This window comes from Cydia fagiglandana, chromosome 3 (genome assembly GCF_963556715.1).
Source record: "Cydia fagiglandana chromosome 3, ilCydFagi1.1, whole genome shotgun sequence".
Taxonomy (NCBI): Eukaryota; Metazoa; Arthropoda; class Insecta; order Lepidoptera; family Tortricidae; genus Cydia; species Cydia fagiglandana.
In genome coordinates this window covers 1,452,182-1,478,377 of record NC_085934.1, presented here as the reverse complement: position 1 = coordinate 1,478,377, position 26,196 = coordinate 1,452,182, and the positions used below count along the sequence as shown (strand labels likewise).

The following is a 26,196-nucleotide window of genomic DNA, read 5'->3' as shown; positions in this document are numbered from 1 at the left end:
TCGCTGCCGCCGTCGCAAGTCGCGCAATGTTAGGCGGTTAAAGGACATATGATTAGCCGAAAAGTATGAAAGGGTAGATTTTTCTCGCGATTCCGAGGTTGGCCCCATAGTAAAAGTTGTTCAGTATGACAGCGTATTCAGCCCTCAAAGGCAACAAAAACACCATGTATTTTGGCATGGCGTTCAAAGGGTTAAATCAGGATAACATCGCAATTAAATCCGGTGTTTGATATTTGTATTACCTAAGTGACTTGAGAATTTCTTTCGTAATATATCCTCAAGATATTGTGTTCAAGCGACCACGTTTGATACATTTTATTACACGATCGTACCATATCGGCAGTCTTATGCGTAGGTAAGACGATTTCGAAATTGTACAATTTTTACACTGTAAATTATTATTAATGAATGAAATAAATTATTTCCGAAAAAATAAACTTTTACTTACACCTTTTTTTTTTCCTCTTTTTTATTACCTACCAGCCCAAAACTAATATTTAGGTAATAGTTATTAGTTTATAGGTTGACTGATAGATAAGGTATCCCTGCATTAATTCTGGGAAAAACTGTCGTATGAAGTTTTTCCTTGGACGCCAAAAGCGCTTTATTAAAGCGCTTTTGGCGTCCAATAAATAAAACGCCAATAGCGTTGAGTTATATTAAGAAATAAAACAAAGGACTATAAAATATCATTATAATATATTCTAACATCATAAAAGTATAACTTAACAAATGCATTGAAAATTCAAACGTATACGTGCATATACTTACTTAAAATATTACTGTATTCAGTGCCAATCATTGACTTACATACACAGACAAAACATCTTTCAGACTGAGCATAGTCGCGCTACTCCCTCTGCCACGCATACGGTAATTTTACTCCATGTTCGAGTCGAAAGTGTCTTTGTGGGACTTGCGCACCCCCGCATTTTTGGCATCATCGGTTGCATGAAATAATTGCTCTAAACTCGTTCTAGAAGAGTCCTAGTCTATGCTTACATATTACCTCGTACAGACGGGCCTTGCGGCCTACGGACGCTAAGAATGGTGCCAATACAGCGGTGTCACGCACACGAATTCGAGCCAATCGTGCAGTCCAAGGCCACAACGCGATTGGTTGATGAGTTCGCATCACGCGCGCGATTGGCCGCAACTAGTTAGACTGTACCATTGGCTCGAATTCGTGTGTGAAACCGCCGAACTAGCACCATTGTTAGTGCCCTTAAGGCCCGTCTTTATATAAGTCAATGGTGGCATTGGTTCAGAGCCGCATTGGCGAGGCGTGCAGCGCGTCGTTGAACGACCAAGCGATTGGAGCGTACCGCGAACACCGTAGTTCGCAAATTCCGGGCATGTTTCCCTGTTACTCTAACTACCCTTTAATTGGAGTAAAATAGAAAGATGCCCGCAATCTGCGAACTTCGGTGTTCGCGGTATGTTCTCTGGGGTCGCTCGCATACCTACGTTTGCATTTGTTTTTGAAAAATCGTACCGCTTATTTAGATCATAATTTGGTTACTAAAATGTGAACAGCAATCTAGAGGCTTTCCTTTAGTAACTTCATTGATTCGAAACCCGATTTCTTGACTTTCGCTCGATAGAAAAAAATCATGTCTATAATGCATGATAAAAATTTTGTTATATTTTTTACATAATAGTTAAAAATATGCAAATGGCTTCTAATAATACGCACTTTTCAGTAAGTTTTAAAAGAAAGTGCGTATTTTAAGAAGCAATTTTCATATTGTTACAAATCGTCGGGTGACAAGCAAAAGTCACTAACTAACACCCTTGAAATTATTGGACAATAAACCGTGTTACAAGTGTAATAAAGTGCATTGTTACTTTAATTTTTTGATAGTACTTAGTGACCTTTGCTTGTCACCTGACGAAATAGACCCTATTACGTTCGTGATTTTTGCTCAGTAACATTTTACAGAGCATTTTTCACATCCATTGTGGATTTGTGACAGAAACGAAACTCCTATACCTGCAAATCTTGCAAATGTACAGTTAAATAACTTAATTTCCTACCCATTTATATGAAATTCGCTAGAGATCTCATACTGTTACTGTAACAAGGTACAAAACGGATACGAAATTAATTTCTCTGTCTGCACAACGGCAGAAAATTTCGCAGAATGCTCCTAAGCACCTCTTGCACCATTCCACTAACCCCGGGAACCCGGGTTGAACCTGGAGTTACCATGGTTACCAGCACTTTGACACTAAATTAATGATTTAACCGCTTAACCTCGGGTTAGTGACATGTTGCAAGTGACCCTTAGGGCCACTTGCACCATCCCACTAGCCCGCGGTTAACTCGTTAAGAAGTTAACCCAATGTCAAATATTGTACTGGTAACCATGGTAACTCCAGGTTTAACCGGTTAACCCTGGGTTAGTGGGATGGTGCCAGTGATCCTTAATCGTAAATATAGTTTGACCTTGGGACGTTGCAGCCAGACTTTAGAAGAACTTGACTCCCTGGTTATCGTCGAATTCCATCAGCTCACACTTGCCCTTGGCCTCGAGGGTCTTCAGCGCTTTAATTAGGATCGTCATGTCCAGGCCGTGAAACTCTGGAATATTATACAAACAATTTAATAATATTAACAAACGTTCATTGTCATTAAAAAACAGAAACAAAAACCGGGCAAGTGCGAGTCTGACTCGCGCACGAAGGGTTCCGTACCATAAAGCAAAAAAAAACGGTCACCCATCCGCGTACGATCCGGGTGCGTATCGATGGCTATAAACATTTTTATTATAATATCAGTTGCAATAACGTTTATTTAGTATAATTAATAAATGATATAACAACACTTAATATATTTTCATATGATATAAATTATCATTTTATATAAAGATTAATTGATCTAATAACATTTAGCATAACATTCTTCAAGTATAATGCATATTTTCTATACTGAATTTATGATATAAAGTTATTTCATCTAAAGTAGAATTGCTGATATAATGTATTAGATATATAATTCCACATTCGTTATTACACACTAGAAAAAACGACTATTTCTACATATAACGAACTGCTATTTATAACTAGGTAGGTAATAAGATTAAGAACTGCGACCCCTACACAAAACCAACCGCTACCAGAATACTAGGTTAGGTTAGGTTAAGAACTGCGACCCCTACACTAAACGAACCGCTACCAGAAAAGTAGGTTAGGTTAGGTTAGATTTGCGTCCATTACACAAAACAAACCATTACCTAATCTGCGTTAAACATTTACATATGTCGTCATAAAAATACCTTTACTATATTATTATACCGAATAATGCTTATATAATAATACTTGTATAATAAATGAGCATTATATCACATGATCGTTATAATAAATGAGTGTTATATCAAAAGATAATTATACAAAATGATATGAAGCATTTAAATAATATACCAAATGTATATTACACAAAATGAGTTATTATATTTTCTGAAATTATATTAAATGTTGTTATATCTACAGAAAATATATTAATTATTTTTATATCGATCATTACACACCCAAGTACTGACCCCTCCCGACGTTTGCTTAACTTTGGTCAAAAATCACGTTTGTTGTATGGGAGCCCCATTTAAATCTTTATTTTATTGTGTTTTTAGTATTTGTTGTTATAGCGGCAACAGAAATACATCATCTGTGAAAATTTCAACTGTCTAGACGGTTCGTGAGATACAGCCTGGTGACAGACGGACGGACGGACGGACGGACGGACGGACGGGCGGACGGACGGACGGGCGGACGGACGGACGGACGGACAGCGAAGTCTTAGTAATAGGGTCCCGTTTTACCCTTTGGGTACGGAACCCTAAAAACAGGAACAACAAATACGAACCTGCTCGTCAAATTTTAAGAATTTCAAGAAATTTTTAATTCGTTGAGAATTTGACATGTAGACACAGATTTTTTATACATATTTCAAATTAACCTTAATACTAACTAATAAAGTTTACCATTGCGTGTTAAATAAGTCCATATCTGGGAGAGCGAGCTTTGCTCGGAAAACATAAAAACTCAAAAATGCGTGTTTTCTCAGAGATAAGACCTAGCTAGATCGATTTATCGCTCCCGAAAACCCCCATATAACAAATTTTATCAATATCGCTAGAGCCGTTTCAGAGATCCCCGAAATATACATAAAACAAAAAATACAAAAATATAAAATATAAGTATATAATACATAAAATAATAAAAGAATTGCCCGTTTAAAGGTTTCACATTAATCGTGGCTGTCAAAAGGTACAGTACACTCTTTTAACCAGTTTAAACACATTCACTGCCCGCGACCCGCTAGGCGGGTTCTCTGTTCGTAGGCGCTTTTCGCTACATACGGTTTTCCCCGTGTTATCGGCTACGCTCGTAGCGCGTAGCTCGCGCTGGCACTGAATGTGTGTTAATATATTTGAAACCCCGGACCCGGGACCCGGGCATTTGGACCCGGGTATGTTCTTAAACTGCGTCCAAGACCACATTCGGTGTACTCGACTGCGATCGCCAACCCGCCTGCCAAGCGTGGCGATTATGGCATTCACCCCCGAAAAAAGGGGCAGGCCTATGTTCAGCAGTGGACGTCTTATGGCTGAGATGATGATGATGATGATATTTGAAACAAACAGTTTTAACTTTACAAGCGGGCCACTAACCTTCATCAACAGTATTCTCTCCCTCCCGCAGCTCAAACAGCGTACACACAGAATTATTCATCCCGTTGCTGCTCGCCCAGCTATACACCATATTGCCCCACTCATCCAGCGAGTGCCAATACACCTCCCACACATTCTTGCTCTTATCCAGCGGCGCGGCTTGCCCCATCTTCCCCATATACTCTAGGACAACTAAAATGGACTCCTGCGACAGTTTCCGGTTGATAGATTGATTGTTAAACAGTGGACTGTTCTGGGCTTCTCTTATGTCTATGGTGGATTGTTTTGTAGTTTTGAGGTAGTCCGCTATGAGGTGCTGCCATGCTTCGAGCTGTTTAGCTCTGGTCTCCGAGTGTGGTTGAATCCTGGAAAATAAACACTTGTTAGAAATAAATATGAAATGAAGCTACAAAAAATATTCGTGTTGTATTTCATGACAACATAATCATAAAACAATAGGGATGTTTCCTCTACTTAAAATAAATTATTTCACACCGTGCACGAAATAAAAAGCCCCGGATAATTATTAGAAAAACATAAATAGCAGTCATTTTTAAACACAATTTCTATTTAATAATTGGGATTGAAAAATATAAAGTTGGTGAGTTGACCATGATGTCACTAATTATACTCGTTTTCATATAAATTCTATATTTAGTAAATCGTTTTGACAGTTCCAAAAATAAAACCTGATTTGACTAATAGAAAAGTTTTGCCTATTGATTTATTATTTATTTATTTATTATTATTCAAATGAATAGAGAATGATGAATAAAGAGAATAAGTAATAATAATAAGTAAATACTCAATGGAGAAATTTGACACAGCGCTAGAGATAGTTATAGACTACATTATATTACATTATATTTGTTTTATTCATCTCATTGGGGGAAGGAAGGGAAACGTCAGTAACTAAATACAGCTAGTAAATTGTAGTTCAGTTTATAACCAAATAAAATTTCTAAACTAATCCTCATTCCTCTGATACTTACACCTTCGTTTTTCAACCATTCTTCATAAATCTTTATCAGTTTCTTTTCTGTCTTCTTCCTTTTTCTCAAAACCCTTGGCAGTTTTGGTTCTAAGTCAGTCACGGATGCCGTGAATGGTATCATATTCTCACCGACTTGGATGAAGTATTCGTAGTCTACAATTAATTGAGGTGTAAAGGCTATCATTACGGAGCAGTCTTTAGCTACGGCAGATATTAGGGCTTTGTGTAATGGCTCAATTTTTTCAAGAAATTTTTGCTGCTCAACTTCACAATGAAGACTGCTTTCCGGATCAATTTGTTCTAATAATGATGACACATAGTCTATGGACATGTATTTCAAGTTTTTTGTTGATAAAGTCAGTTCTTCCGCTAGCCTTTGCAGTCGTAGTATTTTAAACAATAATGTTTCCTTATTGAGGTTGGAAGTAATGTCGCAATTTATATTCTTTTTGGTAAAAGTGACGTCATCTGAGTCATTGTCTATTTGAGTATGTTTATTCTCATAAAGTAAAGTTTCTATTATAAAGCCAAAGAATGCATTGGTTGATTTAAAAATGTGCATTTTCTTTATAATTTCTTTAAATTGGTCTTTGTTTGGCATATTGAAAATGATTTGGCCATTTTTAAATATTTTGAAGTTGTTTTGTGGGTTTTCTGACAAATGAAACAAGGCAGATTTCATTCTATCCTTGTTACCAGAAAACAAATCAAGCGGACAGTATTTACTGATGTCAGAAATTTCATTTTTTTGTAGTTTCAAATATTGTTTTAAACAATAATAGCATTTTCCATAGTCTTTAAAGCACGGTGCCATAAATCCTTCCTTTGGTTTTATTTCTATACAGTAATTAACACCGTTTGGATTCAAAATTGTTAAGTTCTTTGTCTTAATACCATAAGAACTTATATGTGATTTAAATAGCCTTTCAGTCGGTCTAAATGGTCTTAAATCATTGATTAGAACTGGTAATGCTTCTGTAGGTATTTCTATTATTTCAAGTTGGCAATCAGATGCATTGGATAGCAAAGGATTCATAATCAAATTGACAAAATCTAGTGACATTCGTATCTCATTTATATCGCCGGTATCTTCATCTTCTTTGATAAGCCGGAGCACATACGTCGAACATGGGTTTTCTTCTTGAATTGCAATCACTATGTGAGCATTTCCCTCATTGATATACCTCCAAGATTTCCCCAAAATCGACATTGTATGTCGAAACAAAATGACTAGTTTTGCGAATACAAAGGAGTTTATTTACTTACGTAAAAAAGGGAGGAAAGTTGTACTGCCAAGGCCAAGATATCTCTGACATTATTATGCCTTTTTACACTTTTACAACTATCAGTTTGTAAATATAATTAAAGCTTAGAATAAAATTAGCTAAGTAATAAAATTTTCACACAGCTTCAGCTGAATATGACAGTTCGTATGACATCAGATCGCGCTATTTGAGTAAGACACAAAACTAATTTATTTTCAACATTTTAAAACCTACCTCAAACCATCGAATCGGTATTTTGGTATTTATGGAACGCACATCCCTACCCAAGTCTGTAGTCTATGACGTGTTTTGACGTTTGTCATTAAAAAACGTCGCTGTTTTGCGGTATCGAACAGCAAATAATATTTTTTATTAACAGAAAACCTAATAAACAATCAACTAGACACCATTGATATGTACTTACTTTCCACACATTGATTTATTAATAAGTTTCACTAGCTATAACAATGATAACGCTTAATAGAAAATTAAAAAAGGAACATACGGAGCCCACGAACGGTATTAAGGTGGATACGAACAAAAGGATATCCGTTAGAGACAAGTTGTTAGTGAAAGAGGTTCAGGAGATAGAGGAGAACCTCCCTGGGACGTGTTCTGTGCAGTTTGAGGACCCGAACGTGCTCAGCGAGTTCACATTGACAGTGGCCCCTGATGAAGGTTTTTGGCAAGGGGGCAAGTTTAAATTCAGTGTTTTTGTCACTGAAGACTATAATATGGCAGTAAGTTTACCCATTTCCATGTTACTTTACATTTATTTTGCAATTATTTTCAAGGCTTCTGTACATTTCTCAATACCTATTGTACTATTTATCAGGATCTCACAGTTAAAATGGTCATTTACCCTTTTAGTGTGATAGATATCATACTGATGCTGTATGATAAGTAATGCAGCGTTAATAATGCTAAAATTTCCTTTGAAATTGTAATATTGATTAAATACTTTTCTTTACAATAAAAAAGTAAGAGTTAAAGGTAAAGTAAAAGGATTAAGTCTAATCCTTTTTTTTTACCTTATGTAGTTGTTGTTGTAGTTGTTTCTTATAATGTATTATTCAAAATCTGAGCTTAAAACAATGTTAAAAAAACTTATCCATAGTAATGACTGTAAATATGGGATTAAAATATTTGCATGTTTTTTTTTTCAGCCTCCAAAAGTCAAATGTCTAACTCGGTTGTGGCACCCGAACATAAATGTGGATGGAGACATCTGCTTGTCCCTGCTGCGGCAGACCTCGATTGATGAGCACGGCTGGGCGCCCACTCGGAGACTCAAGGATGTGGTGTGGGGCCTCAACTCTTTATTTACTGTAAGCATCATTTATTTATTTATATGAGCCTAAAGACTATTTTTTTATTCGGTAGACTTAAATGACATTTCATACTATGAAATACAGTGAAACCTGGATAAGTGAGACTTCAACGGACGAGCAGATTTGTCTCACTTAAAGAGGTATTCCACTTACCCAGGCTCTCAGTTAGCCAGGTACAAATAAATTTCTGTCTCATTTACAGAGGGTCCCATTAATAGAGGTGAAAATAGAGGATATATCTCTGTTATAGAGGTGGTTAATAAGGTATTTAGTAATTATCTTTAAATGCTTAGGTAAAATAATTCTTGTGTCTAAATATTTTTTAAGTCTGTTTAAATATTTCTTTGAATTTATTTCGAATTATTTTACAAAGGATATTTTTTTTCAATTAAATTTAATACGGACTTAATTGCATCTTAGAAATTTATTAAATGAAAATTTGTTTCTTCTTGTTACTTATCAAGATTTCAGCTTTCGTTTCAATAGTTTTAACGACATGTAGTACCTATTTAAACGAAACTTGAAGTCGTTTAGACACAATTAAGCAAATGTGTAATTTGTAGATACACTAAGAGTTAGTAAGAATACGGAAATAGATGAATAAAGTCCAAGTTAGAGAGGTCATAGATTGACGTTATCTCAGATACAGAGGTAATTCGTATAAAATTTTAAAAACAATTCGGAAAATGTAATCTTATAAATATTTGAATTTAATTGAATTGAAATAGCCTTTATTTCAGATAAGTATTTTGTAGTACATTTCATTTTGTTGTTAACATATATATATATCTAATCTAAATTTATATCTGTATGCCTTTTGTAGGCAAAGGCCTCCCCTAACTCTTTCCATTTATCCCTATCCTTTGCTATTGTAGTCCAGCAACCTCCTGCTGCGCTCTTAATCTCATCATCCCATCTTCTTGTTGGCCGGCCACGCTTCCTTTTTTTGTCTCCAGTAAACCAGTACATTATTGCTTTAGACCACTTTTCTCTCCCTCTAATTGTGTGACCTGCCCATTTCCATTTTAACTTCTTAATTGTTGTAGTAATATCTTTTGTTTTAGTACATTTCTTTATATCTATATTTCTAACTTTATCCGATAGTCGCTTTCCCATCATACTTCTCTCCATAGCGTTTTGACAAACTTCTAGCTTTTTGTAGTGGGATTTGTTTAGTGCCCATGTTTGGCAACCATAAGTTAGAACAGGAAGTATACAGGAATCTTATAAATATAGTCTCAGTAAAAGAGGTAAAATACACTCTCTGTCTCAATTATAGAGGTAAATGTGATATAAAATCACAACAACTAATCCCAGTTATAGAGGTTCGTTTTATCTCACTAATAAAGGTAATTCAGTGCTAAAGTGTCGGGACCGCGCCATGAGTCCCAGCTATAGAGGTTTCTCACTTAAAAATAAAATAAAATAAGCCTTTATTGCTGTGAAACATAATAATAATATAAGTATTCTCCACTGTATTCACAATAGCTCCTATGCCAGCTGGGACCGATTTACGGGTATCTATTTGTACCCGTGGATGGGTTCTAGCTGGTGTATTACATAACATCAAACTTGTCTTAAAGGGCCTCTGTGCTGTTGGCTTCGGCCCCACGCATGCCTCCCAAAGGTCGGGGACCCCATGGTCCCCATGGTCCCGAGATATGGAAAGACATACATATAAGTATTAAGTTGCACTATGTTTCTTTTATACTACACTATATATTATATATCTAATTCCTTAACTAAGTGAATCAGCATCCGGTTTTCGCTTCTTCCTTTTTACAGCTTGTCTTTCGACATAGGCCTCCTCTAAACCTTTCCATTTTATCCTGTCTTTTGCAGCTTGTCTCCATGTAGGGCCAGCTATCTTTCTTATGTCGTCTTCTCAACGTTTAAATTGTCCTCCTTCTTTTCTTGTCCCGTCCCTCGGGTACCATTCCGTTATTATTTTTGTCCACTTTTCTGTTCTTTCCCTTAACATATGCCCTGTCCATCTCCATTTTAATCGTTTGTAAACATATTGGATGTTTTTGAATTTAGTTTTATTCTTTATAATTTGTAGACTAATCTTATCTCTGCGTTTTACTCCTAGAACACTTCTCTCCATTCCGTTTTGACACACTTTTATTTTGTTTAGTTGTTGTTCGGTTCGGTTCGGTTCTCACTTATCCAGGTCCCACTTAACCAGGTTTCACTGTATATGAAAAGAAGGAAAACATCGTGAGGAAATCGGACTAATCCCAATAACGCCTAGTTTACCCTCTGGGTTGTCAGATGGCAGTCGTTTTCGTAAAAACTAGTGCCTATGTCAAATCGTAGGATTAGTTGTCAATCGGACCCCAGGCTCATGAGCTGTGGCGAAATGCCGGGATATCACGAGGAAGAAGAAGAAATCTTATTTTATGATTTTATGTTCATACTAGAAAATGTCATTTTAGTCTACCAAATAAAAAATTAGTCTTTAGAGTGTCCCATTGCTGGGCAATGGTCTCCCTCCACCCAGTGGCGGATTTGCCCTCCTAAGGCACAGTAGGCCCAGGCCTAGGGCGGCTAGATATTTAGGGGGAAATAAAATGTAGTCAATATTATGGGTGCCTTGAAAGGGGCGGCTACAGGGCCTGGGGCCTAGGGCGGCAAAGACTGCAAATCCGCCACTGCCTCCACTCTTTCCACGTATCCCGGTCTTGAACCGCCTCCCACCAGTTCTTGTCAAAGGCATCGAGGTCATCTCACCAATGCTGACGATGTTTGCCTCGAGTTCGATTTTGTTAGTATCATAGAATGAGAATCATCATCATCATCATCATCATCTCAGCCATAAGACGACCACTGCTGAATGAGAATATATATATGGGTCGATCAACTATTTCTTGTTGTTATTCTGTCCCATCAGCCAGGAGACAATAGTAGCATAGTTTCTTGGAAGAGCTGCTGTACCATGTTCTACAGACGTGCTTAGTAGACTATGTCCCATTATGGAAAGGCCTTATAACTACCAAAAAATTCAAGTTTGGTTCATTTAAATACGAAATAATTTGTATTTTAAGAGTGACCCAGGAGACCGTAACCATGGCAACTAGTGACAAGAAAAAGTTGATTCACCCATATAACGAGGAGCAGATAAATTAATGTTAATCCATGAATGGCACAGCTAAACGATAGAATTCATAAAATATTAATTATAGGAATGTAGGTTGACTGCGACACTTTTCCAATTCCAATCTGACTGACGGTTCCACTCAGGATGTCATCTCATTTCGGGCTGTCCTCAGAATCAGCCAGGAACCAATCCATTAAAGAAGCTGTTCGGGTCATTCATATAAAAGTCACTGTATCGCAGTCAAACACACTCAAGCATAGACTATTTCAATACTTGACATTCCATCAAACGCAGCCGTCATACATTCATTATGACGGTCTGCGACACGGCCATTCTGACCTTTCACACGTCCTCGTGGGAAGAATACTATCCAAGTCTAAACTCCACAGGAATAACAAGTCCACTCGGCTATCCTGACCACAATCATAAGTGCAAACAGACTTTACATACGTTTGCTCGATCAAGTTCATTCGAATTTTATTTATGAATATAAGAATTTCAAAGCCGAAACAAGTTCAAGTGCAAGTTCGCAATAACCTTATTTGCTTAGGGCTTTATTATCAGCAAAAATGGAACAGGTTGTTCGACTAGTAGTATTCTGTCTGCGTCATTGGCTAAACCACCAATGACAAACCACAACATAATGTCTACGCCTCGGCTAGTCTGTGGCCATGAGTAAGCCCATTCATAATAAAAAAAAAAAAAAAAAAATGCGTAACCCGCAATCTGCATCATTGGCTAAACCACCAATGACAAACCACAACATAATGCGTAACCCGCAATCTGCATGATTGGCTAAACCACCAATGAAAAACCACAACATATTGCGTAACCCGCAATCTGCATCATTGGCTAAACCACCAATGAAAAACCACAACATATTGCATAACCCGCAATCTGCATTATTGGCTAAACTACCAATGATAAACCACAACATAATGCGTAACCCGCAATCTGCATCATTGGCTAAACCACCAATGAAAAACCACAACATATTGCGTAACCCGCAATCTGCATCATTGGCTAAACCACCGATGAAAAACCACAACATATTGCATTACCCGCAATCTGCATCATTGGCTAAACCACCAATGACAAACCACAACATAATGCGTAACCCGCAATCTGCATCATTGGCTAAACCACCAATGAAAAACCACAACATATTGCGTGACCCGCAATCTGCATCATTGGCTAAACCATCAATGAAAAACCACAACATATTGCGTAACCCGCAATCTGCATCATTGGCTAAACCACCAATGAAAAACCACAACATATTGCATAACCCGCAATCTGCATCATTGGCTAAACCACCAATGACAAACCACAACATAATGCGTAACCCGCAATCTGCATCATTGGCTAAACCACCAATGAAAAACCACAACATATTGCGTGACCCGCAATCTGCATCATTGGCTAAACCACCAATGAAAAACCACAACATATTGCGTAACCCGCAATCTGCATCATTGGCTAAACCACCAATGAAAAACCACAACATATTGCATAACCCGCAATCTGCATCATTGGCTAAACCACCAATGACAAACCACAACATAATGCGTAACCCGCAATCTGCATCATTGGCTAAACCACCAATGAAAAACCACAGATGTACTACTAGTAGGTATCATTCGCGTGAGAATATTAAACATTTTATCAACTTATTAATTAATGATTTATTAATGATTCGAACTCATCATTGCGAACTTGCTCTAGATTGCATTATCAATTATCATCGTCTAGATTAGTTGGAAGTAAAAGTTTTGGCACATTCGTATTTTCCCTATCCAATCGTGAGCATACTTGTAGGTACCTACTGTAGGTAGGTAAGCATGAATTGTTTCGATGTGTATCTATCACCTTTCACCACCTTTCTGGGATCAAAATTAAAATGAAGTTAAAATTGCTCAGTCGGTCCTTATCTTACATCCTCGGTCCTTAAAATAAAATCGATTTCGCAGCGACTATTACATCACCTCACCATTCCACCCACCGTTCGTTATTTTTTTATAACCATTAACGAAAAGAAAACAATCGTACAAAACACTTATGCTGGCCTACTGTCAGAAAATATTTTTCATAAATAAATAATTAACATAAATAAATAAACTTGGGCTTTGTATAAGTAATTGCATCAATATAACACTTTAAACTCTCGCGTTTTGTACACATATTCAATTACACAAACGGGTCTACCGCGATATAATTTCATTGTTTTTACCTTTAATTCCGACGTTTCAGCTGAGTTGCATCAGCTGTGGTCACGGAAAGACTGACGTCCCAACAAATGTCAACGGAGATATTAATAAAACAACACTAAACTACCCGAAATTAGTTTATAAAAATGTTCGGGGTAGACAAAGAAATTGCAGCTACCCGTTAAAGTTTAATGTTTATTGTTTTCTCCATTAAGACTGTATACACGCCGTTATCTAAAGTAGCAAGTCTTTTACGCAGCCCAAAGGATGTCATTCCGTACCAGAATCCGGGTGTCTACAAGATAGAATGCAGTTGTGGAAGTGCGTACATTGGCCAAACAAAGCGCAGTATTCAAGAGAGGGTAAAGGAACACATAGCAGCTGTTAAAAATCGCCATGTAAACAAATCCGCAATAGCTGAGCACTTGCTGACAACAGGAACGAATCACTGGATTGAGCTACATAAACCCAAAGTCCTCTCCAACGAGCGACACTATTATCCGCGGATCGTGAGAGAGGCGATTGAAATCAAAAAACACCCTAAAAATTTCAATCGAGAGGACGGTTACAAATTATCGTCTACTTGGGGACCAGTGATTCAAATGTTGAAACCAGCAGATATATCTTCGGACCAGTGTACGGATACTGTGAGTGTTGTGTGTCGTGCCGTGGACAATAAACATTAAACTTTAACGGGTAGCTGCAATTTCTTTGTCTACCCCGAACATTTTTATAAACTAATTTCGGGTAGTTTAGTGTTGTTTTATTAATATCTCCGTTGACATTTGTTGGGACGTCAGTCTTTCCGTGACCACAGCTGATGCAACTCAGCTGAAACGTCGGAATTAAAGGTAAAAACAATGAAATTATATCGCGGTAGACCCGTTTGTGTAATTGAATAATTGCATCAAAGCAATACAGTATTGTACAGTACATCCCACTTCTGATAACGAGGAGCAGATAAATTAATGTTAATCCATGAATGGCACAGCTAAACGATAGAATTCATAAAATATTAATTATAGGAATGTGGCGAGGTTGACTGCGACACTTTTCCAATTCCAATCTGACTGACGGTTCCACTCAGGATGTCATCTCATTTCGGGCTGTCCTCAGAATCAGCCAGGAACCAATCCATTAAAGAAGCTGTTCGGGTCATTCATATAAAAGTCACTGTATCGCAGTCAAACACACTCAAGCATAGACTATTTCAATACTTGACATTCCATCAAACGCAGCCGTCATACATTCATTATGACGGTCTGCGACATATAAATAAATAAATAAATATTATAGGACAATTTTATACAGATCGACCTAGTCCCACAGTAAGCTCAATAAGGCTTGTGTTGTGTACACATATGTATAAATACTTATATACGTCACATGACTGCGTCCACTGATCTGCACCATGGATGTCTCCACAGGTATAAGCTGCCTATTGAAAGAAAAGTACAGTCAGCGATAAAAGCTTGTATCGAAAATTTTCGATATTTCTGACAAAAAACTTATTTTAATTTCAGGATCTCCTAAACTTTGAAGACCCTCTCAACATCGAAGCGGCCGAGATGTACAAGAAAAACAAAATCGAGTTTCAAGCGAAAGTTCAGGAGTACATATCAGGAGCTAAAGGCAAGAGATGAAATTCGGTTTCACCGTACAGCGTCCTTAGGAATCTTTGTACATTATTCATCGTTTTTATCTACCATTATTTTGTAGGTAAATATATAATACTCCAAAAGTGATAAATCTATATTTAAATAATTCACATTTATAATAATGATGGTGGTTTGTAGCTGTGATTTTATATGGTTGTGTTTATTTGGTTTGGTTGTTCAATTTAGATTTAGCCAAATATTTTGAAATATCAAAAGGCGTAGCAACACGAAAGTAATTTAAATTGGAACGAAATATGACGCCGTAATTTTATTAACCAATTGACCATGTCATATCGCGTACCTGTCACACACACGCCAACATAATTGATACAATCATGGTAGAGTTAAACCAAGAAAAGTCTGCAGAGATTTTGACAGCACATGTGCACTGCGTGCAGTGCAGGTGTTATTTTAAACGTCAAACTTCTATGAAATTATGACGTATAACTAACACTGGCACTGCATGTGCTGTCAAAATCTCTGCAGACTTTTCTTGGTCTAACTTTAACAAATTGTCAGGTGACAAGCAAAACTCACTAAATTAGTTACTAAAAAAAAATTAAACAAAAATCGACCTTCTTATAGTACTAATATGGTTCACTATGGCTATGAACTCGTGATGGTAATTAGCGAGTTTTGCTTGTCACCTCACGAAATATAAATAAACCTTACTTACTTGATACATTGCACTTTGACAGACTTCATTTAATTATATTATAAACACTCTTGGAATTATGAGCAATTACTCGTCTAGTCATTCAAGATTTGATAATTATACCGAATTATCGTTAATATCAGACTTATTTGAGCATATACTAATAAGTGAGGTATGTACATATTTTTTACTTTTCTTTACAAAGTTTAACTTTTCAGATAAACCACGAACAATTTCGTACATTGACCCCACCGATTCCTATCTCTATCGCACGTGCATAATTTTACTGCTGTGCCACTGTGCGAGCGGGACAGCAATATAATTAAGCCTGTGCAATAGAGATAGGAAATGGCGGGTTAATGTTAGAAATTCTTCATGCTTTGCGACCTTATTTTACCTATAAAATCACATGCTACAGTATAATGTTATTCTATGGAACTTGCTAACTATGTCAACAAAAGTCACTAGTAAATTCATCATTCAGAGACAATTTCAATATGGCGGTTTGTTTACATAGTTAGCAAGTTCCATAGAATGACACTACACTGTCGAGTCATACAAAAGGAAGCTGTGAGTCCGCAATAATGCAATAATAGGTGTTTGAATCGTGTGGCCATTGATACGCGTGTTCCAAATCGATTAAATAGAATTTTATAATAAATGAAATATGCACGCTCTATTGTTGTTTTAATTGAAAATGAGCTATTTTTGTCATTTTCCATGGCAATGTTAATGTTTTCCTATATTTCCTATGTTTATACAGTAGTTTCCACTGGAAGATAAAAATTGGTTCGGCGAGGTATTAACATTTTCGACGCCATGTCAAACACAAAAGCCGTCACTCGGACGCCACGTCACCGAAGCGTCAAAACTGAAATTGAACTTTATGCAAATGCACGTAGGTCTGTGTTGCTCTGTGGTCTGTGACGGATTAATCGGTTTTTGGCGTTGGAAATCGCTATTTACCTACCTATTATTTTTTGATAAAAAATAAATGCATTTGTCTTCTCAACTAACTTTAGATATACTTGGTCAAGCAAATCATGTCAGTAGAAAAAGGCGGCAAATTTAAAAATATGTAGGCGCGAAGGATTATCTTCTCATAGAAAATTTGAATTTCGCGCCTTTTTCTACTGACAAGATTTGCTTGACCAAGTATAGTAACCAAGGTGTAAAATAAAACAAAGAAAGCAAATGAATGCTCTTTATTAATTACATTAATACTGGAGCACCATACGAATTAGTATAAATTTAAATATAATAAATAGTAAAAATTGTATACAATAAATAGCTTAACAAAGTAACAAAACTGTCGTAACAAAACTCCTTCATGACTAGACTTTGATGATGATGATGATGAATGACACTTGGAAATATCACTTTGAACCTCTTTCTGGCAACCCTGATTAGAAAAGTCCGAATTGGTTATGTCAAATTTTATTCGTACTCCGAGTATGAGTTTACCGTTTCAGCCTATGGTGTTATATTTTGGGGTAATCATCTCGGCGTGAAATAGTGTAAAATTAATATACAGAGGCTGAAAAACAACAACAAACGCTTGTTTTCTAGATTTATACCTAAATTTGAAGCCCTTTTGCCTCGACTCATAGGAGGTATAAGGCATAAAGGTATATACATACATAAGTATTTGATTTGATGTTGTTCCTTATCCTGTGTATAACCCTTTTTTTATGTTAAGGCTAACGCCATTCGTTACCATTGGCATCTAAACTATAGCATTAAAAGGTAATTTTTTCGTCTTTAGTACGAGTATATCCTATATGCCGCTGTACTTAAGTCACGCAACTTCTTACATCATGTGACTTGATATACGAAGTCCCGCGACTCTCGTCAAGTCGTGCTAAACTAAAGTTTTCCTTTGACCGCTAGCCTTAACAGTACAGACTTAAGTTGATGCTAGTGGGCCTAGTGGCTCTGGAAGTTGGTCTGCAACTCTTCTTGGATGCTGTTGGATCGCATGAGCCGCCGCGCCTGTCCGAAGGCCGAAGACACGGTCGCAGACATGTCCACTTGAGCTGCTTCGGCGGCCTTCCTCTCGTGGTACTGGTCGGAAAATTCCTGGAAACAAGATGTTGCATATTAATAGTAGAATAGAATATGTTGCCTAGTCTTTCCTGATTTGCATCTGATAGAACAAACAAATCCGCATAAGGCCGTTAACCGTATGACTGCTGGTGCCGGGCGCCCAGTTTCCAGTACAAAATTACGTGTTCTTGGTAGTGAATGTGTTAATTGACGCACGCGGCTAGGTACCCAATATTCGTGTATACCGACAAGTTTCACGATCAAGCGCCGCGCACGATAGAAATACGTTCAAAGGGTTTTGTGAGGAATTAACCGTTTCGGTGCGGATGGCACGACAGGCGTGCCATCATATTCTATGGCGTAAGGCATACCTGTCGTGTCATGAAATAATTGTTCGTCGCCACAGCCAAAAGTTTTCGAAGATGGAAGACGCAACGAAGTGGTTAACTGAAAAGATTCCGAAGTGTCTAGACCAAGACGCATTAATCTGTTCATGTACCTTTAGTCTGTTGCCTAAGAACACTGCTCTCTCCCGCTTCTTGTTCATGAAGTCTGACTGCGTTAACCAACGGTGCTCGTGGCATTCTTCGGCCGTGGGCCGCTTTAGTGGGACCTTCTTGAAGAGGAACATCAGGAACCTGGTCGCCTCCTGTTGACGTCAAAATGATGTTGAAACAATTGTCAAAATAATATTGTGGCCTAATTTTCTAGTAAGTGTTAAGTAACATGACATTGACATTTGATAAGTGGCTTATTGTATTGTAAAAACTAAGCATGATGGTCGACGTATGTTCAGCAGCGCATGTTATGGTTTTTAAGATGGTGGAGATGTGTTCTTATATATACCTAGAACTACTCGAAACCTAGGTTGAAGATGCCCCGTCATGTCTCATGTCATACCGTCAAGAGGCATTCAAACTGATTTCTGTACGAAACCACAAGCTGTTTTTGAAACTAATTACACCACCTAGTACGCAAAATAGTACTGCTTGGTTATCAATATAATTACCTGTGTGATCTCCTTGTATAGGTGCTCAAACCGATACCGCACGAAGGCGATGTTCTGTTTGGTCTCCGCGTCGTCAACCCCTCGGAATGGTGAGACTCCGGACAGCATGATGTACGTGAGGACACCCAGAGACCAGATGTCTGTCTGGGGGTACGCTGGCTCGTCCGTGACGATCTCAGGTGCTGGAATAGTGCGAAAGTTTTACACGTAAGTCTTCGTTAGGTACATAATTAAAAAGATAACTTAAAACCGTTAAACTTAGCTAGTGTGGCTTTACCTATTTCTTGCCAGTAGATAACGTAGATACTCGAAAGTTTGGTAACGAATTAACGATTTTTAATTAAGCGTCTCATTACCTGTTAGTGTAAGGAGTAGGTATAAGACGTAACTAAGCTATATAAGCATCCAAAACACAAGTAGGATTAGTAACTTACCTTTGTAATCCAAATCTCCGACCTGCGGCACGCTCGTGCCAAGCTTCGTAACTTTATGCGCTGAGCCAAAATCGATCAATTTCACCTGGATGGATCTGACTGACGCCATGACTACGTTATCAGGCTGCAGGTCTAAGTGGCAGTACCCCCTCCAGTGCAAGTACTGTAGACCGTCGAGAATCTGTGTCACTATAGTAGCTACCATCTGTTCAGAATAATCGTGTCTGCTAGATAAATAGGTGAGGATGTCAGCGCCTTGGAGTTTCTCCATAATAAAAGCTGCTACAGGCGAACCAGGCGCTTGGTAAGCGGCTAAAAGGTTCGATATTCTTTCGTGCCTTAATCGTCTTAGGCATTCGAATTCCCTCTTAATTAGGACCTCTGTTTCTGGTTTGTATTCTAGAATTTTGGCGACTACTACGCTGTCGTTGCGTTTGTCGACGCCTTTGACTACCATTGAGAACTTTCCGCGCCAGAGTTCAGATATAAAGCTGTAGCGTTCAGTGAAGGTATCAGAGGATTCCCATTCAATAGGATTCTCCTCAGTATCGTAAGTGAGCTTAGGCCTATCTTCGTCCAGAACCACTTCTTGTCCGGACTCTGTGATCTGCTGTAAATGCCTCATGGCTTTTGTGACTTCGATTTTAGGCGCGCCCGCTTCCATTGTCTTGACTAAGTTGGTCGGAATTCCTTTCTCGCTCCAACCGATTCTATTTTTAGATGACAAACGGAATTGGTAGCTGGTGTCCGGTTTAAGGTCTCTGAGGACGTAGAATTCGTGGTCTATGTTGGAAGCTACGTCACGCCATTCAATGCTGTCGCCCTCTTTGTACTGTAATTCGTAACAAATGACTGGAGAGTTGCCGTCGTATTTAGGCTGCTTCCATCGGAGTAGGACCTCAGTGTCTGAAACATCAGCTGCTGTAGGACTGTCTGGAGCATCTGGGGTTGTCGCTTCCACGATTCTGGTCCTAGCGACTGTCTGTCCAACCTTATTCCTAGCGACAACCTTATAGAAGCCGATATCGTGGTGCATGGCGGGTTCGAACTTAATGGTGGAGCGACCCTCTTCGTCTTGCTCTATCTTGATGCGGTTGCCTTCGGCGATGACCATGTCGTTCTTGAACCATTGGACGCTTGGCTTCGGATCACCGACGGCGAAGCACGAGAACTGAGCGGGTTCTCCATCCCTAGAAAAAGAAAGCAAACCATTATAACTTCTTAAACGGACAAGTACATTCTGATTTGCCACTTATTTCTGGAGAAAGTCTATAAATTTTCCTTATTTATGGCAAGTAGTTGTTGTAAAGGATAGTGAACAGTCCTACTCAGTGTAGTTTTTGATACACACTTGCCTATGTAGGATACGGTGCGGTTACAAGTACATTGTAACTTTTTTACACACCATAACTTCTTGAGTTGCTGAATGGTGAGCGACTATAATCAGTGTAGTATTTGATGCATCCTTACCTGATAGGTAAGATTTGAGGTTTCTCCCTAAAGAACGGCAGTTGTCCGTCCTTCTTGGACTCCATGAAGTCTTGGGCCTCCGCATAGCTGTCCAGTCTCGTGCCGAGCTCGTGTCGCAGTCGTCGAATGGTGTAGGACTCGGTGTCGTAGTTGTAACTTACTTACACACCATGCTGTGTTGCAAGCGAATAGTAACCAACTCAAATGAGTGTAGTATTTCATGCATCCTCACCTGATAGGCAATATTTGCGGTTTCTCCCTAAAGAACGGCAGTTGTCCGTCCTTCTTGGACTCCATGAAGGCTTGGGCCTCCGCATAGCTGTCCAGTCTCGTGCCGAGCTCGTGTCGCAGTCGCCGGATGGTGTAGGACTCGGTGCCGTAGTTGTTGATGCGCTCGCGGCATTCGTCGTCTATCTCCTCGTCCATGATGTCCGTGAAGCGACGGCGCTCACGGATGATGGGCGTCTGTAGAGGAAATTTAATTAATGAGAAAAGGTGCTTCCATGGCTACTATGTTCAATAGGCATAAGTACACATAATTTACCTTATGCTTATGGCACAATTGGGTCGTATATCGAGTTGGTACCCGAATGCAAAATATGAGGTTGCCAGACAACCGGCACATTGTTTTCATGCGGCGAATAATCTAGTGTAAATTGCACTATTAGCTTAATTAAGCGTAATAAGACAGTTGATTTCAAACATAGATATCTCACCCTGGGATCGTAAGAGTCGTTGACACTGAGATTGTACGCAACCGAGCGGTTGCAGGCGACCTTCATGTACTCGCGTAGACGAACCGGGAAGCTGACGTCACGCAGTTGCAGCAGGTACGTGTCTGGCCCATTCTGGTAGCTGTTGCACAAAATAAAAGTTCACTAAGGTGTCACTGGCCTAAGTGTGTACAAGTTTAATCTATTAAGCGACAAAACTGAAGTTCGTGACTTTGTCCAGTTACTGAACACATATAATCTTAAGTGCCTTGTAAATGAACCTACTCGTGTTACTAACCACAGCAGTACCTGTATAGATAATATAGTTAGCAATTTAGAACTTAGTAATGTAACCGTTGTTGACCTCGCCATCTCTGATCATACACTACAGTATGCCACTTTTCCATCGCCGTTACAAAGGCGTTCTGCGACTTTTTATAAATGGACTAGGCATCTAAGTGAATATAACCTAGACAGACTTCTATTGAGCCTACAAAACACTTCGTGGATTCCTGTGTATAAAGAAAAAGATGTTGATTCGGGATTTAATATGTTTCATGACATAATAATGATGAATTTCAATAAATATGTACCAACTTCTAAAATTAAATTGAAAACTTGTGGTAAGGAAGACAGAGGATGGCTGACAAGGGGTATAAAAATATCGTGTAAAAGAAAAAGAGAATTATTTATCATGACTAAAAGCAACTCAGATGATAACTTGTTAAACCATTACAAATCGTATTGTACCTTGCTAAAACAAATTATTACTTTTGCCCGAAAGAAATACACTGAGAAAAAAATTTCAGCTTCCAATAATAAAGTGTATGATACTTGGAAGGTAATAAATGACAATATTAAAGGATGTAGGCCGTACAATATAACTGATTTGATAGGTTTGTCTGATGGTGTAGAAGTAGCAAATTCTGCAAGTGATGCTGCAAACATGTTTAATAATTACTTTAAATCCATTGGACAACTAAATTCAACTAATCCTTCAGACAATGCAGGTGCAGTCTTGCCCCCTTTTGAAACCACCACATTGTTTTCATTTCCAGCTAGCAAAAGTGAGTTAAAGAAAATTGTTGTGGGACTAAAAAATAAAAAATCATCTGGTTTTGATGACATTCCGTCAGGTGTTATAAAGTATATTGCCGACTCCATATTAAAACCCCTCTTGCACTTAGTAAATCTCTCTTTGGCTGAAGGAAAGTTCCCAACTAGGCTCAAGAAAGCTAACATAAAGCCCATACTTAAGCAGGATGATAAGTTATGTGTAAAAAACTACAGGCCGATCTCTCTCTTAACGATGTTCTCAAAGATTTTTGAAAAGATTATGGCTAATCGTCTATATGCTTATCTGGTTTCAAACAAAATTTTGGCTCCAGAACAATTTGGATTTCAAAAGGGAGTTTCTACTTCTGATGCACTGTTTGAAATGTCTGACTATGTCTATGAAGCACTGAATCGGCAAGAAAATGTTGTTGCCATTTTGTTAGATTTATCTAAAGCTTTTGACCATGTAAATCATATCATAATGCTAGATATCTTAAATCGCTACGGCATTAGAGGTATAACAAACAAATGGTTTGAATCCTACTTGAAGCAAAGGGAACAATGTGTCTCGGTATCAACCTTGAATCATAAAACTCGTACTATATTGAATATTAAATCTGATAACTCATATATTGAATCTGGTGTGCCCCAAGGGAGCATACTGGGGCCCATCTTGTTCCTTTTGTACGTAAATTACTTGCCACAGCTATTATCAAACAAAATAATTATGTTTGCTGACGACATTTCCATGTTATTTAAATTCAAGAAAAATGAAACTGAAGGCCTTAATAGTTTAATTACAAATAACTTGTCTATTGTTGTAAATTGGTTAAGTATGCTCAATCTAACTACAAATATTAAAAAAACTAAATGTATGCACTTTAGAAACATAAGAACTGGAAGTGTTAGGCTAGACATAAAATCAAATAGCTTGTCTGTTCTGGCTACAAATGAAACTAAATTCCTGGGTATATATGTGGATGAAAACCTAAATTGGAAAAAACATGTTGACTTTCTCTGCAACAAACTTAGTAGCTTCGCTTTTGCTCTGAAAGGCTTGAAAAATATTTCTACAGAAAAAGCAGCTTTGCAGGTGTCAGATTTAATTTAATATTATCGTTGATAAAATAGGAAATAAAGATGTAAGGCAGTATTTAATTAAGACTAGTTAATTATTGCTCAAAGTAATGTATTTATTATAGCGACAACTACAAGGTTTAGAATATGAAAAATGGTAGACATTATTTAAGTAATATATTTATGTAAGCAGATTGTAAGTAAAAGTATATTGTAGATTTACGGAACAATTAATCGGCTTTATTATCACATCATTCACAAAAATATTATTTTATGCGTAATAAATATTGGTGGCTTAATAGTTAGTACTGGCTACCTTAACGTACACACTTGGCATAGTTTAAAATAGTAATAAAGATCGAGCAATAAGCCACATGATGTATTACACCGTAATCAGTTGGAATATACGTTACATAGTAACTATTAAAAACTCATCAAAGGGTTATATTCACATTAAAGATTGTAACGTACATACCATCAGATTATAACACAAAGAAAACATACAGAAATTTATAACAAGTCATAAATTCACAATTAAATAAAATTGACACTTAACTTCGTTCGTCGTCGTAGCTCTCCAACTGAGAAGTGACCCACAACTGTCAGACACCCGCTTATATTCGATTAGACTTCACCCCTTCTACCACTTCTTGGTGGGAATAACAAGTAAGATGTTTCCTGCACATCCGGTTATTATAATAATTCAATTCAACAAATGTATTTGCTGCATTTAGTTTAATTTATTATAGAATAATTAACGCAAACTAATACAAATTTAATATCATGGCTTATTATTATAAAATACTTTATTTACCTTACTTATGTTCTGACAGTTATGGTCAAGAAATATACATGGAGGGTAGTTGTGTTATTGAACAGCAGTTCTAACTTATTATTTCGATATAAGTACGTATTAGCTTAGCAAAAGTGAACCATCTCGTAAAAATGTAAGTGTGATCTTTGTTTTTATACTACGTATCTCACACGGCCATACTGACAGGTGCTTCGTTCTCGAAGTACCTTATTTCTATATTTATTATTATTTATTTATTATATTAAACTTAGTATATGCAATGACTATTTTTTATTAGTCAGATACTATATCACATATCACATTAATCAAGTGAGAGCTCGAAGGCTCGGCAGCAATTATCCTACTTACAATCACCATACTACTGTTTCACTTATCACATCAAGTGAGCCTCAGTAGCATGTATCACCCTAGGTTGGCTACTGGTCCACTTATAACATCAAGTGGGGCACACAGGCTCTGCAGCAGGTCCCTATATTGCTACTTTTTCACTTACATCAAGCGAGAGCTCGCAGGCTCGGCAGCAATTATCCTACTTACAATCACCATGCTACGGGCACTTATCACATCAAGTCAGCCTCGGTAGCATGTATCGCCCTGAATTGGCTACTGGTCCACCTATAACATCAAGTGGGGCACACAGGCTCTGCAGCAGGTCCCTATATTGCTACTTTTTCACTTACATCAAGCGAGAGCTCGCAGGCTCGGCAGCAATTATCCTACTTACAATCACCATGCTACGGGCACTTATCACATCAAGTCAGCCTCGGTAGCATGTATCGCCCTGAGTTGGCTACTGGTCCACCTATAACATCAAGTGGGGCACACAGGCTCTGCAGCAGGTCCCTATATTGCTACTTTTTCACTTACATCAAGCGAGAGCTCGCAGGCTCGGCAGCAATTATTAATCGGTTATTATTTTGTCAAATAAGCTTTTTAACTACACTGGAATGATGTACACTGGAAGTTCTCAATCGATCGATAATCAACTTATGTCTCATTCACATAAGTAAACTTTATAAACTTTTCTTTTTTTCTTTTTTCTTTTTTAATACATAAGTTACCTTAAGTATATAAAACTTCTTAATCCTAATAATTTTATAAATTAACCCGAATCGTTTAACAGAAATAAACATTTTTCATTTTTTTTTTTCGTTCTTTTCTTTTTTTTTTTTTTTTCATTCCATTAGAACTTCCTACGTTGGGCACTCCCATGAATTATATAAACCTAATGTAACAGAATTTTAAACTCCGTTCGGCCATCCCACAAAACAACTATTTTAAAAGTCAGTGATCAGTATTATCTATAATGTATTCAATATGTATAGATCTATCTTTTATTTAGCTGAAGCTTCGGTGGCAAAATAAAAATGTGGTTACAAATAATAGGCAACGTATTTCTTTTTATGAAATGGTATTTTGGAGCTTTCATCGTAACTGTCCTTAAACCGCAGGAGATAACGCGATATTCTTCTAGTTGAATCTTAACTTATCGTACAAAGGCGGATTCATCTTACAAAAGTTGTTCTCTAGGATGGGTCTAGGATGTTTTGGGCTTCTGGGTAGGACACAATTAATTCGAAGACATATTATTTATATCAGTCATGCTTCATTATGGCAATAGGTTAGGTATAAATAAAAATAAAAATTGATGTTTGCTAAATACTATAGAATCAGGATTATACGATTCGTTTTATTCC

At 37.6% G+C, this 26,196-nt stretch overlaps 3 protein-coding genes across 4 annotated transcripts in view; 1 reads left to right on the top strand and 2 right to left on the bottom strand.

Annotated features, from left to right (window-relative positions):
• Positions 1-1,376: 1,376 nt before the first annotated feature.
• On the bottom strand, positions 1,377-7,099 carry LOC134679815 (vacuolar protein-sorting-associated protein 25). 2 transcript variants are annotated; one of them, XM_063538717.1, is made up of 3 exons: positions 6,931-7,099; positions 4,671-5,035; positions 1,377-2,584 (listed from the first exon to the last, which is right to left on the bottom strand). In XM_063538717.1, the coding sequence occupies exons 1-3, from the start codon at positions 6,978-6,980 to the stop codon at positions 2,472-2,474; spliced, it is 528 nt and encodes a 175-aa protein (XP_063394787.1). In that variant the 5' UTR covers positions 6,981-7,099; the 3' UTR covers positions 1,377-2,471. The 2 variants fall into 2 exon arrangements, with proteins under 2 accessions (XP_063394787.1, XP_063394785.1); XM_063538715.1 differs by lacking the exons at positions 1,377-2,584; positions 6,931-7,099 and adding an exon at positions 5,663-6,922 and having other exon boundaries at positions 4,858-5,035.
• A 124-nt stretch (positions 7,100-7,223) lies between these two features.
• Positions 7,224-16,557, top strand: LOC134679820 (NEDD8-conjugating enzyme UBE2F-like). Its single transcript, XM_063538721.1, has 3 exons — positions 7,224-7,669; positions 8,096-8,257; positions 15,091-16,557. Exons 1-3 carry the CDS (start codon positions 7,397-7,399, stop codon positions 15,208-15,210), a joined length of 555 nt encoding a protein of 184 aa, XP_063394791.1. The 5' UTR covers positions 7,224-7,396; the 3' UTR covers positions 15,211-16,557.
• A 513-nt stretch (positions 16,558-17,070) lies between these two features.
• LOC134680425 (obscurin) overlaps positions 17,071-26,196 on the bottom strand; it is a 127,733-nt gene continuing 118,607 nt past the window's right edge. The window contains exons 61-66 of the mRNA XM_063539554.1: positions 21,556-21,694; positions 21,072-21,304; positions 19,370-20,559; positions 18,936-19,117; positions 18,426-18,575; positions 17,071-17,959 (exon numbers count right to left, since the gene is read on the bottom strand). Coding sequence (XP_063395624.1) covers positions 17,807-17,959; positions 18,426-18,575; positions 18,936-19,117; positions 19,370-20,559; positions 21,072-21,304; positions 21,556-21,694 — 2,047 coding nt within the window. The 3' untranslated portion in view covers positions 17,071-17,806. The remainder of the gene's footprint in view (positions 17,960-18,425; positions 18,576-18,935; positions 19,118-19,369; positions 20,560-21,071; positions 21,305-21,555; positions 21,695-26,196) is intronic.

Coding starts and splice junctions, on each gene's coding strand:
- LOC134679820 (XM_063538721.1), top strand. CDS start 7,397: ATGATAACGCTTAATAGAAAATTAAAAAAGGAACATACGGAGCCCACG. Junction 7,670..8,095: donor CTGAAGACTATAATATGGCA/GTAAGTTTACCC, acceptor TTTTTTTTTCAG/CCTCCAAAAGTCAAATGTCT. Junction 8,258..15,090: donor GCCTCAACTCTTTATTTACT/GTAAGCATCATT, acceptor TTTTAATTTCAG/GATCTCCTAAACTTTGAAGA.
- LOC134679815 (XM_063538715.1), bottom strand. CDS start 6,874: ATGTCGATTTTGGGGAAATCTTGGAGGTATATCAATGAGGGAAATGCT. Junction 5,036..5,662: donor AATGGTTGAAAAACGAAGGT/GTAAGTATCAGA, acceptor TTTATTTTCCAG/GATTCAACCACACTCGGAGA.